The sequence below is a fragment of the Hemitrygon akajei genome, chromosome 8 (genome assembly GCF_048418815.1).
Source record: "Hemitrygon akajei chromosome 8, sHemAka1.3, whole genome shotgun sequence".
NCBI lineage: Eukaryota > Metazoa > Chordata > Chondrichthyes > Myliobatiformes > Dasyatidae > Hemitrygon > Hemitrygon akajei.
This window is the reverse complement of record NC_133131.1, coordinates 138,983,173-139,007,729: the sequence shown is the minus strand read 5'-3', so window position 1 is coordinate 139,007,729 and position 24,557 is coordinate 138,983,173. Positions and strand designations below refer to the sequence as shown.

Below are 24,557 nucleotides of genomic sequence, written 5' to 3'. Positions count from 1 at the left end.
CTTACTGCATCTCTCCATCTGTGAATGGTGAATCACCAATATCCATAACCCTACTGAATCAAAATTATCCGGACTATGTTTCTTTCCACACTGGATTCCGTAAGGACTGCTTTCCGTTCTTCTCGTTCTTTTTTATCACTGCCACATTTGCTTTGCTGATGATACATTGTTCACAAGTACCTCTGAGTAAGAGATGGATACAAACAGATAAGGGTAAAAATTAAATTGTCAGATGGAGCTGGAAGTGGAGGGGGAAGGCTGAAAGCTGATGCAAAACTGGATAGGAGAGTGGTGATAGATAGAGGACTGGGAAGGTGAGGCCAAGGCAGAATAAACAAGGAGGTTAGATTTTGGCATAATGGGCAGATGGGGTAGAGTACATAATCTAGGTAGCTGGATGGGAGGGAGGAGGAATACAAAAGGTAAACAAGGGAAGGCCAGTTGAAATAGAGAAAGAACAGTGGGAATGTGGGTTACCTTAAATTGAAAAATTAAGTGTTCAGACCAGTGCGTTGTAGGCTACTCAAATGGAATATGTGCTGTCGTTCCAGTTTTTGTTTGACCTCTCCATGACTATGTAGAATGCAGAGGACAAATTAGTCTGGGAATGGGAAGAGGAAATTACATACACTGGAATATAATTTTTTTTGTTTTCAATTGTCACCTACCAGCTTCTGTCTCTAAGCAGCTCCCCATACTTTCCCATCTGTCTCTGAACGACCATCATTCTTCACTTGGTCCCACCAATTACCTGCCAGCTACCTCCTCTCTCGCCTCTTTATACTGGTTATCTTCACTCTACACTATCAGTCCTCATGCAGAACCTAGATCCAAAGAGTCGATCACACATACTGCCTGGCTTGCTGTGTTTTTCAGCAACTTGTTTTTCGTTGTTGCAGGTTCCAGCATCTGCAGTCTTTTATGTCTCCAGTGTTCCCCTGGGACCTGGCTTCTACCCAACAGCTTCCACATTCAACGGATCATCTTCACAATTTCCATCACCAGGCACATATTCCCCTTTCCTCACCTTTTAGCATTTCTAAGGATCACTCTCTTCACAGCACTTTAATCCGTTCTTCCATCCCCACCAAACACTTTCATGTGCAACTGCTGGAGGCTGAAAGCTTTTCTTTCATTTCTTCCCTTCCCATCATCCATGGATTCAATCAATCTGTCGTGCACTTCTTCCAAAACATGTACTGAACTCCAGGTTCACATCGTGGCCTTCTCTGCATTCAAGAAAGCAAATCACAAAGAAAAGAAAATCTGCAGATGCTGAAAATCCAAGCAACACACACAAAATGCTGGAGGAACTCAGCAGGCCAGGTGGCATCTATAGAAAAGAGTACAGCCTAAGGGTTTTGGCCTGAAATCAACTGTACTCTTATCCATAGATGCTGCCTGGCCTGCTGGGTTCCTCCAGCACTTTGTGTGTGAAGACTGGGTGATTACTTTTTGGAGCACATATTTCAGTCTGTAGTAGTAACCCTGAGCTTGCCACATTATTTCACCTCCCATTAGCATTCTGAGCTATTTGTGGCCTTCTGTATTATATCATTGAGGCCAATGTAAGCTTAAAGAACAATACCTCATTTCTATCTGAGCGTGTTGAAGCCTTCTGGAATGAGTACTGAATTCTTCAATACTTTTTGTAGGAGAAATGGCCATTAATGCTTCTCATTATTATAGCTTCGTTTTTTAAAATTTGAGGACTGATTCCATAACCTTTGAACTCATTTTCCAGGACTCTGCAACTTGTTCTCAGTATTAATTTTTTTTTTTTTATTTGGACAACTTGTCATCAGAATCAGGTTTAATGTCACCAGAATAATTTGTGAACTTTGTTAACTTTGCAGCAACGGTACAATGCAATACATGATAATAGAAAAAACTGAATTACAGTAAATATATATATAAACTAGTTATATTAAATAAGTGGTTCAAAAGAAAGAAATTAAAACAGTAGTGAGATAGTGTTTGTGGGTTCAATGTCCATTCAAAAATCAGATGGCAGGGGAAAGAAGCTGTTCCTGAGTTGCTGGGTGTGTGCATTCAGGCTTCTGTACCTCCTCCTTAATGGTAGCAATGAGACGAGGGCATGTCCTGGGTGGTCCGGGTCCTTAATGATGAACACTGTCTTTTTGAGGCATCGGTCCTTGAAGACGTCCTGGATATTATGAAAGCTAGTGCCCATGTTGGAGCTGACTAACTTTACAATTTCCTGCAGCTTATTTCGATCGTGTGCAGTGTCCTCCCCCACTTCCATACCAGATGATGGTGCTGTAACTGGTTAGAATGCTCTCCATAGTAGATCTGTAGAAATATGCGAATGTTTTAAGTGATAAACCAAATCTGCTCAAACTCCTAATGAAGCATAGCCACTGTCTTGCCTTCTTTATAGCTGCATCGATATGTTAGGTCCAGATCAGAAAGAGCTGAACACCTACTCGCCTTCCATTCTCGTCAATTTTAATCTTGCTTGACACTAATTGGTGAGGAGTAATAGTGCCAAAAATGGGTTCATGGTCTGCCATTAGGCCCCAATTTACAATGTCAACCTCATTGAATTCTCACGGAGACAGCAAATGTGCCAGATCACTCAGCTCAAAATACATATCATGAAAACATAAATTACAGGCTCCAACCAATGGAGTTTAGAAGCAGAAGCATATTAAAAAGGAGTAGTAGTAATTTTGTGAACTGTCTACAAGGTGTCGCTGTTAGTCACGGTGCCATGTTGAATCTTTGTACTTTGAATCTTGTAGTCCTTGAAAATGAGTCCATAGGTTGTGCAATCAGTTTAGAGTTGAGATAAGTGAAATTATCGATGCTGGTTCAGGAGCCTGATGGTTGAAGGGTAATATATGATTTTTGTCTTTTTTTGTCAAAATCCAAAAGGCTTTCTCCAATCCTGATGAAGGGTTTGACCAAAAACATCGACTATTTCCTCCATAGATTATGCCTGTTCTGCTGAGTTCCTCCAGCATTTTGTGTGTTGCAAAGGGCTTTCACATTTATGGTTTTTATCTCATCTCTTTCCTGACCCTATCACTGTACCTTTCCTTCATCCCTTACCACCCACCAACCAAACCCAGCCCCTCCATCTGTGATTAAGTCCACAATGCATGCCCACATTCTGCTTGGATGAAATCTACTTACCAAGCACCATGATTGAAGCTGGAAATTTCCTAATTGGTTACCCAGTTCGCTCAAGCCCAAATGGTTTTAATGAAACTTTATAATTCCTTAATATTTAAAACAAACTCTTTCATGTTGATTGATGTTACAGATACATTAACTGACACTGCGATAGATTATTAAAATATGCAATTTGAAATCTTTTAACTTGTTAAAATGAATTGTAATGTGCAGCCGAATTAAGGGAACAGCATGACTCTTGGAAAGAAACAAATGTTGTAGTGATACAGGTAATTTTTGCTTTTGTAGAATATGAAGCAAGAAGATGCTGTAGCATTTTGAAATGAGGCTCTGGGTAAATTGGTTTATTATTTTCTTATGGACCAAGATGCAGTGAAACATTTGTCTTGCATATCTTCCATACAGATCCAGTCATTACAGCAGTGCACTGAGATAGTACAAGGGAATGCAATGGCAGAATGCAGAATAAAGTGTTAGAGTTACAGAGAACCTGTATCTTAAGTAGCTAGATGACAAAAAAAAAGCAATTGGGGAAAATACTCCAATGGTTTGGTTGTAACCCACAAAGCAAAGTGGCATTGTTTATTGGAATTCTATCACCCCAGTCACTGCAGGAGTTCTTTGGCTGGGATCAATTGGTTCATCAATTACTTCACTTCCATCATCATGGTCAGAAGTGGGATGCCTGCTGAGGATTGCGCCATGTTCAATTCTAAGCACAACTCTAAAAATGACATGATCCAGGCTGGCACGTTGCAAGTACAATGTAATGTTCAGGCATGGGCTAGTAATTGATGTGACAAGTAACATTCCTGCTACAGAAATACAATGAAGTGAGCTTCTTCAACAAGGGCATCGTCACTGCCGAGTTCCCAATCATTAACACCTGTAACTCAGCTATATAAATAGTGCCCAAAAGAGCATGTCAAAAGCTGGCACCCTGTTGCAAATAACTTGGCATCTTTTAATCAGAAAGCTATTCCATATAAATGCGCTTGTCAATGCTTTGACTGTAGTTTTTATTGGCAGATCTTGCATTCAAAATATGCACAGCATACTCATCACGAACAATGCGTTAATCTGTTCTTGGTGTTTGCATGTAAGGGAATATGTTGAGTTGAAAACTAAGAAATCCCATGTTCCACTTCAAAAAGCGCTATGGGGTCTTTCACATCCAGCTGTGTAGGTGGATGGTGCTTGTGTTTCACCTTTCACCAAAAAAAACACCTGCATTACAATACTCCTACAGAAGTGCAGTCTAGATTATGTGCTTAATTCTTGAGTGGAGCTAAATTCGCAATTTTCCGACACATTAGAATATAACAAATGATCTCAGGCTGACAGTGAATTACAGAGAAAGTTTCATGAGTAAATATATCCATGTTGGGCTTGGAATTGGGTGTGAGATTTACATAATGCATGATGTAAGATTACAATTTTTAGAGAAATCAATAGAGGAGCTGTAATATGATGATCAAAATAATAACAACACACACAAAATGCTGGTGGAACACAGCAGGCCAGGCAGCATCTATAGGGAGAAGCGCTGTCGACGTTTTGGGCCGAGACCATTTGAGCAGTCCATTTGCTCAGTTCAGGTCTATTTTTCAGTATAAATAGGAATTGCAATATTAGATCAGAAATGCTGTTATGCTGAAATTCATTTTCAGCAAACTGCTCCCACACTCCTCAGGTGATCTTGATATTGTAGAGAGGTTAAGCCATGGGTTTAGTTGCAAAAGTAGAGACAGTGAATGCATAATTTTTATCTTCAGCATTTCTTTGAGAACAGTGATAATTTGTTTCCATTATGGTTTTGTGAGTTGACTAATGAGATCACTAGAAACTTGGATTATCCTACAAGTGGGACTGGTGGGTGGAGTCTTTCTTCTGCATTTTTGGAGGGATCCTTGTATTCTTGATGCATCAACATGAATATCTCAGAACTATTTAAATGCTTATTGATTTGCCATGCATCAGAGTTCCAAGAATAAGTGGGTTCTTTCGCATTTCCAAAAACATTTCAACCCTTGAACCTTTTTCTGTGACTGCTGAATAAATGCAGTGAGAGCACAGGTGAGGGTGTCCATTTTGGGAGTTCAGCATTGGGCATGCAAATAAAGTAAAAGTGCCGAAATGAGCTCATAGAGTGCTATTTAATCCTCAGTGTTGGTGTTGTTGGACTGGGTGAGGACATTGACACAAATTAATATATCAATGGACTTGGAGGACTGTACAGAGACAGTCATAGTGGCTTCTTTCCAGAGCCTCGAGGCCTTTTGTATATAATGCATGGGTTAGAAGCATCTTTGAAGGCAGGACTCATTGCTGCTTAATAGACCAAGCTCATTTGACTAAAGGCTGTACTAGCAGAGCAGACTTGATGGGCCAAATGGTCTAATTTTGCTCCTATGTCTTATATCTTATGTCACATTGAAGACCTATCAAGGAGTGTTGTGAACAAAACGGATGAGCTTAGAGCGTGGATCAGTACTTGGAGATATGATGTGGTGGCCATTGCAGAGACTTGGATGGCTCAGGGACAGGAATGGTTACTTCAAGTGCCAGATTTCAGATGTTTCAGAAAGGACAGGGAGGGAGGCAAAAGAGGTGGGGGCGTGACACTGTTGATCAGAGATAGTGGCACGGCTGTACAACAGGTGGACGCCATGGAGGGATTGTCTACAGAGTCTCTGCGGGTGGAGGTTAGGAACAGGAAGGGGTCAATAACTTCACTGGGTGTTCTTTATAGGCCACCTAATACTAACAGGGATATTGAGGAGCAGATAGGGAAACAGATCCTGCAAAGGTGTAATAATAACAGAGGAGTTGTGATGGGAGATTTTAATTTCCCAAGTATCGATTGGCATCTCTCTAGAGCAAGAGGTTTAAATGGGCTGGAGTTTGTTAGGTGTGTTCAGGAAGGTTTCTTGACACAATATGAAGACAAGCCTACAAGAGGAGAGGCTGTACTTGATCTGGTATTGGGAAATGAACCTGGTCAGGAGTCAGATCTCTCAGTGGGAGAGCATTTTGGAGATAGTGATCATAGTTCTATCTCCTTTACAATAGCATCGGAGAGAGATAGGAACAGATGAGTTAGAAATGCGTTTAATTGGAGTAAGGGGAATTATGTATTAGGCACGGAATTGGAGGCTTAAATTGGACATAGATGTTCTCAGGGAAAAGTACAGAAGAAATGTGGCAAATATTCAGGGGATATTTGTGTAGAGTTCGGTATAGGTACATTCCAATGATACAGGGAAGTAACGGTAGGGTACAGGAGCCGTGGTGTACAAAGGCTGTAGTAAATCTAGTCAAGAAGAAAAGAAAAGCTTACAAAAGGTTCAGAGAGCTAGATAATGTTAGTGATCTAGAGGATTATAAGGCTAACAGGAAGGAGCTTAAAAAGGAAATTAGGAGAGCCAGAAAGGGCCACGGGAAGACCTTTGCGGGCAGAATTAAGGAAAACCCCAAGGTATTCTACAAGTATGTGAAGAGCAAGAAGATAAGACATGAAAGAATAGGACCTATCAAGTGTGACAGTGGGACAGTGTGTATAGAACCGGAGGAAATAGCAGAGGTACTTAATGAATACTTCAGTATTCACTATGGAAAAGGATCTTAGTGATTATAGTGATGGCTTGCAGCAGACTGAAAAGCTTGAGCATGTAGATATTAAGAAAGAGGATGTGCTGGAGCTTTTGGAAGGCATCAAGTTGGCTAAGTCACTGGGACCGGATGAAATTTACCCCAGGCTACTGTGGGAGGCGAGGGAGGAGATTGCTGAGCCTCTGGTGATGATCTTTCAATCAACAATGGGTCGGGAGAGGTTCCGGAGGATTGGAGGGTTGTGGATGTTGTTCCTTTATTCAAGAAAGGGAGTAGAGATAGCCCAGGAAATTATAGACCAGTGATTCTTACCTTAGTGGTTGGTGAGTTGATGGAGAAGATCCTGAGAGGCAGGATTTATGAACATTTGGAGAGGTATAATATGATTAGGAGTAGTCAGCATGGCTTTGTAAAGGGCAGGTTGTGCCTTACAAGCCTGATTGAATTTTTTGAGGATGTGACTAAACACATTGATGAAGGAAGAGCAGTAGATGTAGTGTATATGGATTTCAGCAAGGCATTTGGTAAGGTACCCCATGCAAGGCTTACTGAGAAAGTAAGGAGGCATGGGATCCAAGGGGACATTGCTTTGTGGATGCAGAACTGGCTTGCCCACAGAAGGCAAAAAGTGGTTGTAGACTGGTCATATTCTGCATGGAGGTTGGTGACCAGTGGTGTGCCTCAGTGATCTGTTCTGGGACCCTTACTCTTTGTGATTTTTATAAATGACCTGGATGAGGAAGTGGAGGGATGGGTTAGTACGTTTGCTGATGACACAAAGGTTGGAGGTGTTGTGGATGGTGTGGGGGGCTGTCAGAGGTTACAGCGGGATATTAGATAGGATGCAATACTGGGCTGAGAAGTGGCAGATGGAGTTCAACCCAGTTAAGTGTGAAGTGGTTCATCTTAGCAGGTCAAATATGATGGCAGAATATATTACTAATGGTAAGACTCTTGGCAGTGTAGAGGATCAGAGGGATCTTGGGGTCCGAGTCCATAGGACGCTTAAAGCGCTGTGCAGGTTGACTCTGTGGTTAAGAAGATGTATGGTGTATTGACCTTCATCAAACGTGGAATTGAATTCAAGAGCTGAGAGGTAACATTGCAGCTATATAGGACCCTGGTCAGACCCCACTTGGAGTATTGTGCTCAGTTCTGGTCGCCTCACTACAGGAAGGATGTGGAAGCCATAGAAAGGGTGCAGAGCAGATTTACAAGGATGTTGCCTGGATTGGGGAGCATGCCTTATGAGAATAGGTTGAGTGAAATCGACCTATTTTCCTTGGAGCGAAGGAGGATGAGAAGTGACCTGATAGAAGTGTACAAAATGATGAGAGACATTGATCGTGTGGATAGTCAGAGGCTTTTTCCCAAGGCTGAAATGATTGCCACAAGAGGACACAGGTTAAAGGTGCTGGGGGGTAGGTACAGAGGAGATGTCAGGGGTAAGTTTGAGTGCGTGGAATGGGCTGCTGGCAATGGTGGTGGAGGCGGATACAATAGGGTCTTTTAAGAGGCTTTGAGATAAGTACATGGAGCTTGGTAAAATAGAGGACTATGGGTAAGCCGAGTAATTTCTAAGGCGGGGACATGTTTGGCACAACTTTGTGGGCCGAAGGGCCTGTATTGTGCTGTACTTTTTCTGTATAATACTGAATTATATCATTGCTGTCTGTCTGGTATCTCATTGTGAGGTTTATTCTCAAAGAGCAGTGTTGTAAAATGACATTTGACTTATGATCTGCAATTTGTTAGTTATAAATGTAAGGTTTGATTATGTAATGAGGATTACAGAATCTATTGGTCTTATAGTATTACCTTGACTTTTCCAAATAGAGTACAATTCAAAATGGATCATTAAAAAGCTGTGCATTTTTGTTTCAAAAGGTTTTCTTGGTTCTAGTGTCTGAATTTTGTAATGATGTATATAGTTTGTCCTAATATTATTATGTTATATCTCTAATGAAAATTGGAATAAATAGATATATGTGTAAAAATGTCAGTATTGTTCATTTGTTTCTCATACACATTAATGGTTACTGACATTCTGGGGTTTCAAAATTTAACTATTAGATTACTACTTAATTTATTATTAGAATAATTCGTAATTGATCTCCCTCATTCCTGTGTGTATAATATTTGATTGATAATATCTGTGAATATTGAGGTACATTTTTTTTGTCCTGTTTAAACTGAATGTAAATGCTGGGCCTCTAAATGCTCCAGCTTGAACTGCAATCTTGTTTCTCATTTCCTCATCCCAAGGCAAGATAGAACAGGCATCCAGCTTTTGCCCCTAAAAAGGATGCATATGAATTACAGTGTTTCTACTTTGGGCTCTTTGATTACTTCTAGATGGGAAGGGGAATTTAATTTTGAGTAACACAGATACTGACGCTAATAATTCTCATAGTCATTGATGTATAAATTGTGTCAACGTACAGCAGTCAGATAAGCAAAATAAAACTTAGAAATCAGAGAGCTGTTCTGCAGGTTGCTGTGCTATGTGTGAAGGTGGGAGGTTGCCAGGAAACAAAGCTGCTTCACTTAACTTAACTAATGAGCATAAAGCTTGCCAGAAACATTGGGGCTTGCCTATTGCCTATTGCTTTGTAAGTTCCCTTTCATGACATAAAGCCATGAAAGTACCTGAAGGCACCAGAAAGTAATTTTAACAAGTACTCTCATTTTCATAGATTTTCAATATTATCTGAGAGATTTTTAAGGCCCAAATAAAATTTTGACTTTGTTTCTTAAATACTCTGCCCTCTACCTCTACCTCTTCCCAGTCTCCCTACTCTCCTATCTCACCCACATAGCCACACCCTCACTCCTACCCGCCCACTCCTAACCCCTGTCCCAACCCCTGCCCACTACCCCCTTCCCCTTCCCCTCTCATCTCCCCTCCCCTCCCACCTCCCCCTCCCCTCCTAACCCCTGTCCCAACCCCTGCCCCATCCCCTCTCCCTACCCCACCTTCTCCCTTTCCCCTCCTCCCCATCCCCCTCCATCCCATCCCCTCCCCTACCACTCTCACCCTTCTTCCTCTCCCTTTCCCCTCACCCCTCTCACCTCTCTCCCCCTCTCCCCTCCCTCTTCCCCCACTACCCCCTCTGCCCCCTCTTCCCCTCTTCCCCTCTTCCCCTCTCCCCTCTGTCCCCTCTCCCCCTCGATGCTCCCCCTCTCCCCTGTGCACCCCTCTCAACCCCCTCACCACCCTCTCCTTTCCCCCTCTTCCTGTCCTCCCTCCCCACTCCCCCTCTCCCCCTCCATTCTCTCCCCTTTTCCCTCTCCCCCTCAACTCCACCCTCCCCTCCTCCCCTTCACCCTCTCCTTCTCACCTTTTCCTCTCCTCCCCTTTCCCTTTCCCTCCCTCACCCGCTCACCCTCTCCCTACCAGCTTTTTCCTCTTCCCCTTTTCCTCTCCCCCCTCTCCTTCCCGCTAAGTCCCCCCGCTCCATCTTTTTCCCTCTCCCTCCCCTCCTTATTTGAATATGATGTGTGGATTTCCTGGTTCTGTCACATACGAATGTTCAGCAGTTGTTTGACTGGTGTGAAGATATTCATTTGCTTGCATGGTTTTCTCCTGGATCGATTGCTGACAGGGGCTTGCAGTGCCAAAGCTCATAGAAAATCTGTGTGCAATTGTGATGAATTGGGGAATTACTGGCACCACCAAACCCTAGAAAATGAGGTGCATCAAGAGAGGCATTTATTATGTGAGAGGGTTTTTATTAAGTGTAAAGGATGAAGAAAATAAAAGGAATTACCACTGAACAGTGTTGCCGAAGGGAAAATTAAGGGAGCAGGATGGAACACTAGCCAAGACGGAAAGAGTCTGACAATTAGCAAACGAGAAGGAAAACAAGTTTATTTTACGTTTTGTGCAAAATTAAACTGACATCTATTAATTCTATGGTATAATTTAGTTGGTCATGATGACAACACAGGCATCGCTTGCCTGCCATGGAATTGGTTTTTATTGGCTTGAAAAATAAGCTGTTTGCCAAAGCTGAATGCACAGTGGTAATATAAACAAATCAAAAAATGAGGATTGATGACCTAATTTGAGTTAATTTCCCTTCCCCCTTCTCCCAACATTTGTAGCACAGTGTATCTTGTGTCCCAATGAAACAGCATCAGCAAAACTTTTATCCTTGGTATGTGTACATTGCTAGTTGGTTTATTTGAAAAATATTAACAGGTAATATTGGCTGTGTTTCACTACTTTATCCATTCTTAACACTTGTACGTCAACTTGTAAATGTTACTGCAAATGATGTAGGAAGCCTTCACCCTCTTAGTGCCTCACCAACTCTTCTGACTTCTCTCTTGGGTGGGAGAGATCAAATTTAAAATTTGTATTGCAGTTACATTAATCAGTTAGAATTGTGTGTCATCTACATCGGAATATGAAATAAAAATGATCCATTGGCCAGATTTAGATTTTTTTTCCACACTGGTTAAATATTGTGGTGGAGAAAACAAAATCAAAACATTCTATGCATCGTTTTTCTTAACAGCTCTTCAATAGATTGTGAAACTCAGTTCTAGATTACATCTTTTGTCAAAGCAAAGTCATAAATATTTTACTCTTACCTATGAGAGACTTATTAGACATGTATTTGGGATATTGATTGGATTAAGGAAGCAGATTTCCTTTGATTGTAAATCTGCCTTCTGGTATTATCAAACATATTTGTAGGCCTTTAAATGAATAGCTGGCCATTGTGACCACCCCATCCCAACCAATTATGCCCGAGCTCAAACTGTGGTCAAGAGTTCATCAATGAAGTACAAGAGGTACATTCAAGAGTCTTACAACAGTAGGATAGACTCTGTCATTAGTCTGCTGGTTCATGTTTTCTAGCTTCTGTATCTTTTGCCTGATGGAAGAGGGGAGAAAAGGAGGAGCCGTTGATGACGATGAATGCTTTTCTGAGGCAGCAAAAAATATAGTCATTCAGAGGGGGAGAAGCTGGTTTTTGTGATGTGCTGAGCTGTGTCCACAAATCTGCAGTTTCTTGTGGTCTTGGGCAGAGCAGTTGACTAAACTGAAATGAATCCAGAAATGATGATTTCCATGATCCAGCTATCAAAAATGGTGAGCGTCAACAGGAACATGCTGAATATCTGGTTGGCCTGGAAAAAGTATGGATTGCTGCCTTGAACACTTGGCAGGGTCCACATTATGAATTTATTCTCTACTTTTAGCCAAAGCAATATTTTATTTACTTTATTTATTTAGAGATACAGTATGGAATCGGCCCTTCCAGCCCTTTGAGCTGTACCACCTAGCAACCCTCATAAAGCCTGACTTAACCTTAACCTAATCAAAGGACAATTTCCAATGACCATTTAATATTCCCAATAGTCTTTGGACTGTTGGAGGAAACCAGAAGACCCAGGGAAAAGCCACGCATTCCACAGGGAGGATGTACAGAGACTCTTTACAGAGGGCTTGTGGGATTGACTCCAAATTCTGACACCCTGAGCTGTAATTGTATCATATTAATGGTGGCACCCATCATTCATGATGGCCTTTGTCAAAAAATTTGATGAATTAATGGCACTGGCAGCATTAAGGAAGGTGATGACGTAGAGACAAGTGTCTTCACGTGTAATGTATGATGTACTTCTGGATACCAAAGGGGAAGCTGATATAGAAGGCCAAGGATGGGTTTTTGAAAGACTCTGGTGTTGAAGCTGTATGAGTAGGAAGAGACTTGTGCTTCTCCAGGGATGAATGGATAGGGGAGGATGGAATGGTCATCTGCACTGAAAGTGGCAGTTGCTTAAGAAGCAAAAGAATGAATGATTAACCTTGGCCAATTTATACATTTTGACTTCCATTAAAACCTCTTTCAATAGTGTTGCAGAAGTTAAAGTTGATCTGATGAATTCAAAATGCAGTTGTGAGAAAAATTGGAAATGGTTTGAGAGATGATAGTTTATTCAATAACTTAGACATAGGAGGTAAGATTGAAATTGGACAGCAATTTGCAAAGACTAGTGCATGTAAAGGAAAAGTGTGATTCTGGAATTTTTGAAGGGAAGAAAACAACATTTGGTGTCAGCAGGCAATTTATCAACCATATTGATCCAGGAGAAGTTGCTAGGTCAGAAAATTGGCTTTACTAAAAATGGTTATTATGGATGCAGTGAATGCAGAGGTGCTGTGAAGTGACAGAGGAAATAGCAGCTCAGAACTGAGTATGGGATCGCTTAAGTTGTATTGTTGATGGTACATCCAGTTTTGACACTAAGCAATGTGCTTTATACTTTGACTTACACAGCTACAATAACTGTAGTTACTTGAGATCTGAAACTTTAATAAGTTTATCGATTAAGTTTAATAAGTTTATCAATCCCAATGGAAATTACAGTTTCACAGTAGCATTACAAGTGCACAGATATACAAATATTAGAAGGGAAGTAAGAAAGAATAAAAAATAAGTTACCTCATACAGTCTAACAGGAGGGGCGTCATCACTTCCCCAGCTATAGGCTGAATCATTACAGAGCCTAATAGCCAAGGGTAAGAATAACCTCATATAATGCTCTTTGGAACAGCACAGTTGTTTTAGTCTTTTACTAAAAGTGCTTCTCTATTCAGCCAAGATGGCACACAGGGTGAGAAACTGTCCAGAATTGCCGGGATTTTCAGTAGAGTACTTTGTTCTATCACAGCCTCCAGTCTGTCCAGTTTGACTCCTATAACAGAGCCAGCTTTTCTCATCAGTTTATTGAGCCTGTTGGCATCACCCATGCCCCAGCAAACCACCGCATAGAAGATTGTACTGGCAACAACAGACTGGTAGAACATGTGAAGGAGAGGCCTGTTTTTTCCAAAGGACCTCAGTCTCCTCAGGAAATAGAAGTGATTCTGGCCCTTCTTGTACACAGCCTCTGTGTTGATCCTCCACTCACGTCTGTCATCCAGGTACACCCCCAGGTACTTGTAGGATCTCACCACATCCACATTTTCGCCATCAATAGTAATAGGGAGCAGTGCAGACTTACTCTTACTGAAGTCCATCATCATCTCCTTTGTTTTGCTGATGTTGAGCTGCAGATGATTCAGCTTGCACTATTTGACAAAGTCTAATTAATTGCCTGCTAGAAATCCAATGCCAGTTATTCAGAAATTTCTTAAGTACCCTGAAATGATCACCTTATACAAAAATGGATCTTGTTCATTTGATTTAACAATGTGGAGACTGGATTGTAGATGTTGTAAATTGCAGCTATGAAAACTGGGTTAACAAGAAATTCACGATGCGTTGACTTTTGCTGGCTTTGAACCAGTGCTAATAGAATAGTGTTTATTATACATCTGATTTGCAGTGTGTAGCAAACGTGAGTGAGGGTGAATAAAGCAAACTGATCTGTAGTTTTAAAAGTGCATCTGGTTCATGATTTTATCATAACACCGAGAGCCAAATGCAAAGTAAATGTAATTGACAAATGCTCCACTTCAGAAACCTGTTTTCTTTGTAAGATTTTCTGTGCAGTAGGTACTCAACATTCTAATAAATCAGATCATGATCTTGCTGTAGAGATCCTATATACCATAAAGTGTTCTGAAGGGCCCTGCCAAAGCTGTTTCTCTGAGGGCTAGAATAAAAGAGATTAATGGTCTGTTTTCTTTCTTGTTGTCTTTCATTGAAACAGCATGGAAAATAATGGCTATAACAAGGTCAATTCTCAAATGTCACTACTCCACTAGAGGAATCAACATTTAACTGCTGTTTTCTCTACTCATTGTTTAATAGCTCACAGAGGATCTGCACAACACACCAATGAACAGTGAGATCAGAGAGCTAGTGAAACTGCTAATGCATCCGCATCTCAAGGTGAGTACTTTTATGAGCATGAAAAGACAGGTAATCTTTCTAGTCCCGAAAAGGGTTTTGGCCCAAAACGTCAATTCTTTTCTATAGATACTGTCTGACCTGCTGAGTTCCTCCAGCATTTTGTGTGTGTTGCTTTGGATTTCTAGCACCTGCAGATTTTCTCCTACAGGTAATCTTTAGAGTTGTATTGTTACAGGTGGTTGGACACAAGCAGGGGTTGCAAACTTAAAATCGAATCACCCAGACATGCATTTTTTAACATTCAAATCTCCTTCAACTTGTGATAGTTATGAAACCTATGTAGAGTCTATGAACATAAAACATCAAGAAGAGTTTATTGCGATTTGGGTAGAATTGTATGTTAAAAAAAATCTGATTTAGTAGTTTGCTATTGCTACACATTTCTGCCTTTAGTAGCCATTTAGCTTCAAAAGACTTTGCATTGATATTAGGAAAACAAGCATTTTAAATTTGAAATCAAAGCAAAATATAATGAAAACACTGAACAACATCAGGCAGCATCTGTGCAAAGAGCAAAAAAATCAATACTTTCTGTCTAAGAAAGGTTAGAACATCTTTGAACTAAGACAGGGGTTCCAACCTTTTTTAATGCCATGGACCCCTACCATTAACCAAGGTTGGAAATACATGTTCCAAGGTGTTAACTCCGTTTTTCTTTCCAAGATGCTACCTGACCTGCTGAGGGTTTCTAGGATGTTTTATTTCAGATTTCCAGCATCAGCAGTTTCTTAATTTTAAATTTGGAGATGTACCATTAAAGAGCCATACCATTCCTATTTATCTCCAAAATTTTATAACACTGAGGAATTTAATGTTGCAGACCTTCTGCACCGCTGATCCTTCAATAAGGATTGGCTTATGGACCTGTGGTTTTCTCCTTCTGAAGTCAATAAGAAACTCATTGGTCGTGCAGACATTGAGTAAGAGGTTGTAGTTGTGGCACCATTCTGCTCAATTTTCAATCTCCCTCCTATATGCTGCTTCATTACCACCTTTGATGTGCAGGGTTTCATTGATTCTTTTGTGTTCCTTTGTACTTATTGTGAATGTTTTGCAAGAAAATGAGCATCTGGGTTGTATATGGTGACATATATGTACTTTGATAATAAATTTACTTTGAACTTCTAATTTCGAAATCAAGGATCCTGTTGCAGAGGAAACTACAGAAGCCCAGGTTTTAAAGGTTGTTGAGCAGTACTGAGGGGACATGGCATTGGAGCACTGAGTTGTAATCGATAACAGCAGCTTTACATATATATTGCTGTTGTTCAGGTACGCTGAAGCTGAGTAGAGAGCCAGTGAGACTGCGTCTGCAGTAGACCTATTGTGCCAGACAGGAATTAATTCCATACGTGACCAACCTTTCCAGTGCTGTCTCGAATCCATTCTCCAGTTTTGTGTGTGAGAGTTGTTTGTACATTCACTCTGTGATCCTCCATGTGCTCCATTTTCCTCCCACATGCTAAAGATGTGCAATTTGACAGATCAATTGGCTGAGATACTTTGCCCCTCGTGTAGATGAGTAACAAACTCTAACTGCAGTTAATGGGAATGTGGTGAGAATAAAATGGGATTGATATACGAATAGTGTAAATAAATGCCTGATGGTCAGTGACTGAAGGACAAGTTTCCATGGTGTATGACTGCATTTTTATTGAACTAAATCTAAATCTCATATAAATTTCTTCCTCAAAAGGAAAGTGAGCAAAGTCTTGGAATATTTTTAAGGCAGACTTTGGTAGATTCTTGATCAGAAAGGAAGTGGATGAAGGGTTACTGAAAATAGGTGGCAATCTGAAGATGAGCTTACAATCAAATCAGTAACTATCTTAGTGAAAGGCAGAGGACACTCAAGACCAAATGGCCAGTCCAGAAATACAACATCAAGATTCATTTCTTACAGCCCAACTGGGAACTCTAATTTTCGAATTGATGGTGGTCATTAGTTTATTCTGCATTCAAATCAAATTGATGCAGATATTTCACAATTTTTTTTTAATCTATAGAGTGAAATGAACCTGACTGAACTTAAACAAGGCTAAGTACAGAAATCCAGAAGTAGCTGTCAGTGATCCACAGATGCTTCACAGATGATGAGCATTCTAAAATTGATCTCTATCTGATAGTTTCCACATTTTCTGGTCTATTTTACTTATGTTTTTAATGACATACCAAGTCAGAATTGATGCCTTCTTCCTGGTAATCAAAAAGCTCCTATTTTTAAAAATAAGTCAAATTCTTGCCTTTTATAAAATTGTTAGTTAACTACCTACAGTCTTAGTCTTGTGTCTCTCAATTTTTATTTCATACCCTGAAAATTTTAAAACATTAAATCTTATTCACTATAGATTGCTGTCTAAGTAATCTTCAATGTGATTGTTAACTTGGCCTGTTTGACAGCATCACTGTTGCTGGGTGCCAGACATCAAGGATCAACTTTGCTCACCATGTACATGTGTTAGAAATTTGCTGTGGCGTGTTGGCATGCCATGCAACAAAAACATCATTGAACAATTATGATGAATAATGATTATATAAAAATAATGTTAGAAGTACGGATATGGAATAAAATGTGCATAAGTACATAAATACCAGCATGTATTTACAATGTAAACAACAGTATAAAATGTGCACAAAATGCTGGAGAAACTCAGGCAGTATCTATGGAGAGGAATAAACAGCTGACATTTTGGGCCAAGACCCTTCTTCAGGACTGGGAAGGGAGGAGGAAATCACCAGAACACTAACTTGCTTCCTTCCTGGTGGTACTTGGATTTGTTGCTGTTGGTGATTAATGCAATGACAGTGGCGTCATCTGCAAATGTTATCAGTTTAACAAGTGGATCACTGGAAATGAAGTCATTGGCGTTTAGAGAAACGAGAAGAAGGGAGAGAAGTGGTGCACCAGTGCTGATTGAGTGGGATGTGGAGATGTGCCTGTCAAATCTCACATACTGCCTACTGTAAGAGATGCAATTTGTGACCCACCTGTAGATGGAACCTGGCTGTTAAATTTGGAGAGCTTCTCTTGCAGAGGTTCAGGGATGATGATAGAAGGCTGAATTGAAATTGGCAAAGAGAATCCTGACGATAGGCACCAGGTGATTTGAGGTGCTGTAGTATGAGGTCCAGACAGATGTTAACTGCATCATCTACAGATCTGTTGGCTCTGTCGGTGAACTGCAGCAGATCTAGGAAATTTTTGAGTTATGGATTTGAGAAATTGACGTGATCAGCCTTTCAAAAGTCTTTATTATGTTTGATGTGAAAGCAACTGGCCTATAATCACTGATGTCCAGTGATCTTTGATCTTTTGGGGACTGGAATGACAGCAGATTTCTGGAAGCATGCTGGACTGTGCATAGTTTGAGAGACTGATTGCAAATGTCTGAAGACTGTGATAGCTGGGTAGTGCAGTGTTTAAAGGGAGACGGAATCAGGACCAGCAGCCTTGTTGATATTTTGCTTACTGAGTAGCATTCTCATTTCCTCTTCCTCGACAACAAAGGGTGTGCAGCAATGGTGATCATCTAGCGGAGTGGCACTAGAGAGGTCTTGGAACTGTGATCTATGAGTCAAATCTGCCATGGAACTCATTTAACCAAATTGGGCGCAGGCTGTCATCAGGGCAGGGAACTGTCTTCTCCCCCATTGCTGTAATCAGAATGACACTAATATCTGGACTAATTTCCTTTGGTGCAAGCAGCTTTATTACAAGTTAGTTGCAAGTTCCACACTTGGTCAAATTTGGAGTGTGAGGGTGAAAGCTTTTGACCTGATCTAGCATTAAAAATATTATCGTATTCTTTATGAGTTTGGTAGTTTCAGTCGGGTTTATTTCAATGTTCAGTCTGTTCAAAAGAATTTCTGGATTACTACAGGGTTGGAAAAGTTGCTATCTCTGATAATTCAGAAATTCACAACACCTTACACCACCTTTGAAACAAGCTGTGACTTTAAGTGGCATGTTCCGGTTTGAGGCACGGTTGCTTGAGAAAGAATTCAGTAGAAGCTGGTCTTGATTTTAATAAGAGAGTAGCTGAAGGCTGGGCATTGAAATGTAAGGATTTCCCCAGACTTAGGAAGAACCAACAAATCCTTTTCCAGTGACCACATGGCCTCCACACGCAACCCTTGATTCTGCAGTTTGTGGTTTTTCAATTTCTGGGCTGATTTCCCTGAATATATTTGGGACTACAATTTCTATTGTTCATGAAGGCTATATCTGATGTTTACTAATCATGCGATAAACTTTTGCACTCTTCCATTGCTAGTGAGGGGACCGACATCCTCCTAACTGCATACTTGAGGACACAGTTTTGTTGCAAAACAAGAACCCTGTTCCCTCTTCAGCAGGCCAGTCTCATGTTCTATGAACTTTGTTCAGATATCCCCCAGTTGTTACTATCCTTCTGAAACCATCATTGTACAGATCTGAAGTTGTGTTCCTGCTCCCCTGTTTATACTCTTCCAGTTTATTTTTGCCACTGGAGTATTATAGTGAGTCCATTCTCACGTATGGTTGCGAGACGTGGACACTCACCAAGACCATGAGAAAGTAACTAGATGGTTGCTATACACGAATGCTCCGGATGGCTCTTGATGTGAGTTGGCAACAACACATGACGAACGTCGAGCTCTTTGATGACCTACCGATGCTCACTACTAAAGTCGAGGTGAGAAGACTGCAACTAGTGGGGCACTGTCTACGCCACCCTGAGCTACCTGCCAGTCTAGTCATCACATGGGAGCCCAAGCATGGGAGGATGAACCCTGGGCACCCTCCCAAGAATATGGTCAACGCGCTCCTAGAAGATAGCGGCGCGGCTAATGTAGATGAATTGACCACACCGATGAGGGGGAGGGAGGAGTGGAGAGTCTGTCATTGTGCCTGACACTGGCCCCCTAGGCCTGAGTTGACGTAAGAAAGAAAGGAGTATTATAATGCTGCAGTGTAACTGCCCAACTCTTGATCTCAGTTCCTTGATTATGTCTCCTTTACCACTCCAGCAATTTGTGCAGCCACTTTCAGGAAGCTGCAGACTTGGACCTTAAGATCCCTCTGCATGTCAACACTGTTAAAGATCTTGCCATAAACAGTGTACTGGTCCCTTACATTTAATCTTCCAGAGCATAACACTTCATATTTGGCTGGGTTCAACTCCATCTGCCTTTTCTCTGTCCATATTTGGATCTATATCCTTCTGTATCCTATGGCAGTCTTCTGCGCTAACCACACAATGACAATAAAGTTCTAACTAGCTAACTAAATTATCAGCTATAGACTTACTAACCCACCTATCTATCTATGATATATATTTCTTCATTCCTTCTTTCGATCCATGCATTACAACAGTGGTGTGCAGAGGAGCATCTCTGAATGCAGATGGGCTACCAGCAGAAGACAATAGGTCTCCTGTAACTAATAAAGTAGCCATTGAGTGTACACTGTAATCTATTAGCAGGAATGCAGTGAAAGAGCAACTGAAAGATTACAATGTGATTAGATAGTTAAATCTTTTTAAAAAGACAACAGTGTTTGACAAGCTATTGGACTGGGTAGTTAAGGGGGGGATTAGCAAAAGAAATTTGTTTGTATTATTACACGTGCTTGCAAATTTGTTATAAAAGAGCAAATGTTATTCAGTGTGGGTTTTTTTGAGGCTGAAAAACATAGGATGAACCAGGTCATTTTCAGGATGGTATCTCAAGAGTTAAAGAACAGCCTCAGTTTACAAATGATGAAAATGAATGGGAAAAGTTCAATAGTCATTCGCAGCTCAGGAAAGTGAAGGGATGAGGTGGATGCAGAGTTTGCAGTGGAATGGAAATGAGTAACATCGACAGATTAATTGTGCAGGAGCAAAAAGGTGTGAGGTATAAAATGCGAAAATGAAGTTACTTCAGAAAAATTGTGTAGTAGAACGTGGTTTAAATGATAATGCAAAATATTGGGGATTTGCATGTGAATGGTACTCATCAAGTTTAACATATCGTTGCAGCAAATAATTGGGAACGTACATCACATTTTGATTATTATTTCAAACAGTTGCAAAATAGATAAAAGAAATGAAGAACAAATTTTCTTTGGCACCGAATATTGGAGATGCAGGAATAGATTGATACTCAGCTAATCGCTTCAGTTTAAAAGACAATGTATTATCCCAGGAAGTGAGGTGGAGTTCAGATTAAGAAAGGAAATAAAAACCAAGACTTAAAAGAATGAATATTTTGTTTTATTCTCTTATTATGTTCTACAGTCTCTTTACAACTGTGAAGTATTCCAAAGTAATAATTGAACATGTTGCCAATGTTAACGTGTGAAACCTCTGGACAGGGAATCATGGAGGTAAACAGCAATGTGCTTCAAACAAGTTACTTGGAAAACCAGAAATGTTGTTTCCAGAAGTACCATTTATGCACATTTTTGAAGATAGTTTTTTGCTTAGTCTATAGAGTGCAATCTAAGGGAATATTTTTGTCTGGTCGTATTAAGATCCAGTTGTGGTCTTTTCCAGTGAATTTGGTGAAAAATGAATTCTTTGTAAATTTCAAAAATACCACTAACTGTCCAATGTTGATACTTCTGCTTGGTTAGGGCAGTGTTCCCAACATCGATTTTTACGTTGGAAAATTTGTCGAGACTTTCTAAGTTGGTCTAGTCTTGTATGTGAGTAGCAACAAAATGAAAATATTGAAATGAAGTTCCTGGAGCAAAGTTTAAAAGGAGAAAGCTTTGCGGGAACTCGGCTATAAATGGCGCACTAATTGTGAGTTGGAGATCTGGGAAGATTCGGGCATAAAAGGGAGACACTGCCTAGTGGGGCGGTCATCAAAGGAGTGGTCTGAGGCAGAGTAGTAGGGATTTGACTCATTCGGGCTTCAGCGAGGTAGGTGGATAGGTGGACATCATTGTTTTTATCCCCTTGCTTTTTTTTCTCGGAGGAATAGAGAACATGTCTGTAGGGTTAGTACTTTGCCCTGAATGTCAGATGTGGGAATTCTGGGATTCTTCCGGCCTCCCAGTTGACCACATCTGCGCCAGGTGCACGGAGCTGCAGCTTCTGAGAGACCATGTTAGGGATCTGGAGCTGCGGCTTGACGACCTGCAGCTTATTAGGGAAAGTGAGCAGGAGATAGAGAGGAGCTACAAGGAGTTAGTCACCCCAAAGCTGCAGGAGTTAGGTAAGTGGGTGACAGTCAGAGAAGGGATGGGAAGAGCTCAGATAGTAGAGAGCACCCCTCTCGCCATCCCTCTCAGTAATCATTACCTCATTTTGAATGCTGTTGGTGGGGGGGGGGGGGGACACTTGACAGAGGACAACCACAGCGATCAGGTCTCTGGCACTGAACCTGGTTCCATGGTGCAGAAGGGACAGAAGGAGATGAGGAATATGGTAGTCACAGGGGATTCAATAGTGAGGGTAACAGCCAGGAGGTTCTGTCAGCCTGATAGAGATACCCGCATGGTGTATTGCCTCCCAGGTGCCAGAGTATGGGATGTCTCTGATCAGGTGCAGAGTATTCAGAAGGGAGAGGGTGAATAGTCAGAAGTCTTGGTACACGTTGGTACCAATGACATAGGAAGAAAAAGGGAGGAGGTCCTGAAGAGAGAATTCTGGGAGTTGGGTAGGAAGCTGAAAAGCAGGACCTCCAGGTTGTAATCTCAGGATTGCTGCCACTGTCACGTTCTAATGAGCGCAGGAATAGCATGATCAAGCATACTAACGCGTGGCTGAGAGACTGGTGTAGGAGGCAGGGCTTCGAGTTCCTGAGGCTTCTTCTGGGGGAGGTACGACCTGTACAAAAAGGACGGGTTACACCTGAACCCAAAGGAGTCTAATACCCTAGCGGACACATTTAGTAGAGCTGTTAGGGAGGGTTTAAACTAATTTGGCGGGGAATGGGAACCGGAGTGAAAGGGCTGAGGAAGGGGAAAACAAAAATAAATCAAAGATAGCGTGCAACAGAGATGATAGAAAGGACAGGGAGGTGATGAGGCATAATCACAGCCAGTGGGAAGAGTTACAGGGCAATAGAGGCATGGTGCAGTTAAAACAGAAAGCAACAAATACTGGACTGAAAGTGTTATATTTGAATGCATGTAGCAGAAGAAATAAAATGGACGATCTTGAAATTCAGCTACAGATTGGCAAGTATGATGTTGTGGCCATCTCTGAAACTTGGCTAAAGAATGGCTGCCATTCAGAGCTGAACGCTCAAGGATGTATGGTGTATTGGAAAGATAGGTTAGTAGGCAGAGGGGGTGACGTGGCCCTGTGTATAAGAAATAATATTAAATCATCCGAAAGGGATTACATAGGATCGGGAGGTGACATAGGAGTGACCACTCTCCGCTGAACATCAATGGCTCCTCCGTTGAGATCGATAAGAGCACCAAATTTCTTGGTGTTCACCTAGTGGAGAATCTCACCTGGTCTCTCAGCACCAGCTCCATAGCAAAGGAAGCCCAGTAGTGTCTCTACTTTCTGCAAAGGCTGAGAAAAGTCCATCTCCCACCCCCCCCCCCCCCATCCTCATCACATTCCACAGGGGTTGTATTGAGAGCATCCTGAGCAGCTGCATCACTGCCTGGTTCAGGAATTGCACCATCTCGGATCGCAAGACCCTGCAGCGGATAGTGAGGTCAGCTGAGAACATCTTCGGGGTCTCTCTTCCCACCATTACAGACATTTACACCACACGCTGCATTTTTCACACCTTGAGAAGATCAACCCTTATCAAAAAACCTGAGAATATAAATTGTGTTTTTTCCCGTCTTTCATGATGATATATTATGTAAAACTCTGGTGTAATTTGAATGTTTGCCCTAACCTAGACAATGTACTGTTATGTGCGCAGCCCCCTCCTTTGTGAGAATCGCAAGAGCACTAAAGGGAGGGTGAGTCAGTGGACCCAGGAAATGGGACAGAGACGTGCTGGATGCCTCGTTCCTTGGAGACACATTTGTGGATTGGGGACTAGTTTACGTGCAAGCCCTCGGGCAACGTGGGCGGGTTAAGAGAGAGATTGCATCATCCACCAACCTGATTGACATCTTCAATCCTGCCAGTCAGGATAAAAGAGGGGCTGTAGGAACAGCCCCCTCAGACACACCAGAAGAGACGCTAGCGATCCCGTAATAGCGGGCAGCCATTTGAAGAAAGCCTCGTGTGTTCGGTTCCCTTGCCTGGGAGCCGGTGGCGGGTACCACAGAAACGATTTTCTTGAACTAACAACGGGGAACCAACTCCCCCGACTAAACGGATTGGCCTCATCAAAAGACCCGCATGATTTTCATCCTTTCCGACTCAGTGAACCCTCACCTCCCAATTACAGCCATGTGACCAATTAACCTACTAACCTTTACATCTTTGGAATGTGGAAGGAAACCAAAGCACCTGGAGGAAACCCATGTGATCATGGGGAGAACATAAAACTCTTTACCTACAGCGGTGGAATTGAACCCGAGTTGCTGGGACTGTAATAGTCATATGCAAACCACTATGCTACCATGCCACCCCCGCATTTCCGTTCAGTTGGAAAGGCAGAGACTGATTAGGAGAAGTCAGCACAGTTTTGTGCAGGCAGATTGTTTCTCATAACGCTGACAGAGTTCTGTGAGGGATCCAGAAGGTAGTCACGGAACGATGTTCTTCTGACTGGAATTCTATAAAATAGTGAACTTCAGGGATTGATGCAATGACTTTGCTTTATTGTATGTATGTGTGTGTATTTATATATATATATATATATATGTGTGTGTGTGTGTGTGTGTGTGTGTGTGTGTGTGTGTGTGTGTGTGTGTGTGTGTATATTGTAGTAGGATGAGTAAATTTGCAAATGACTCAAAAATTATAGTTGAAGATTGATTAATGTGTTACGTATCCCGTAACTGGATCACTTGCC

The 24,557-nt window shown here is 41.5% G+C and overlaps 1 protein-coding gene across 8 annotated transcripts in view; it reads left to right on the top strand.

Moving 5' to 3' along the window:
- mpp7a (MAGUK p55 scaffold protein 7a) overlaps positions 1–24,557 on the top strand; it is a 464,536-nt gene that overhangs the window by 268,832 nt on the left and 171,147 nt on the right. For all 8 annotated transcript variants that reach the window (XM_073054744.1, XM_073054741.1, XM_073054742.1 and 5 more), the window contains one exon: positions 14,547–14,627. In XM_073054744.1, the coding sequence (XP_072910845.1) occupies positions 14,547–14,627 (81 nt within the window). The remainder of the gene's footprint in view (positions 1–14,546; positions 14,628–24,557) is intronic.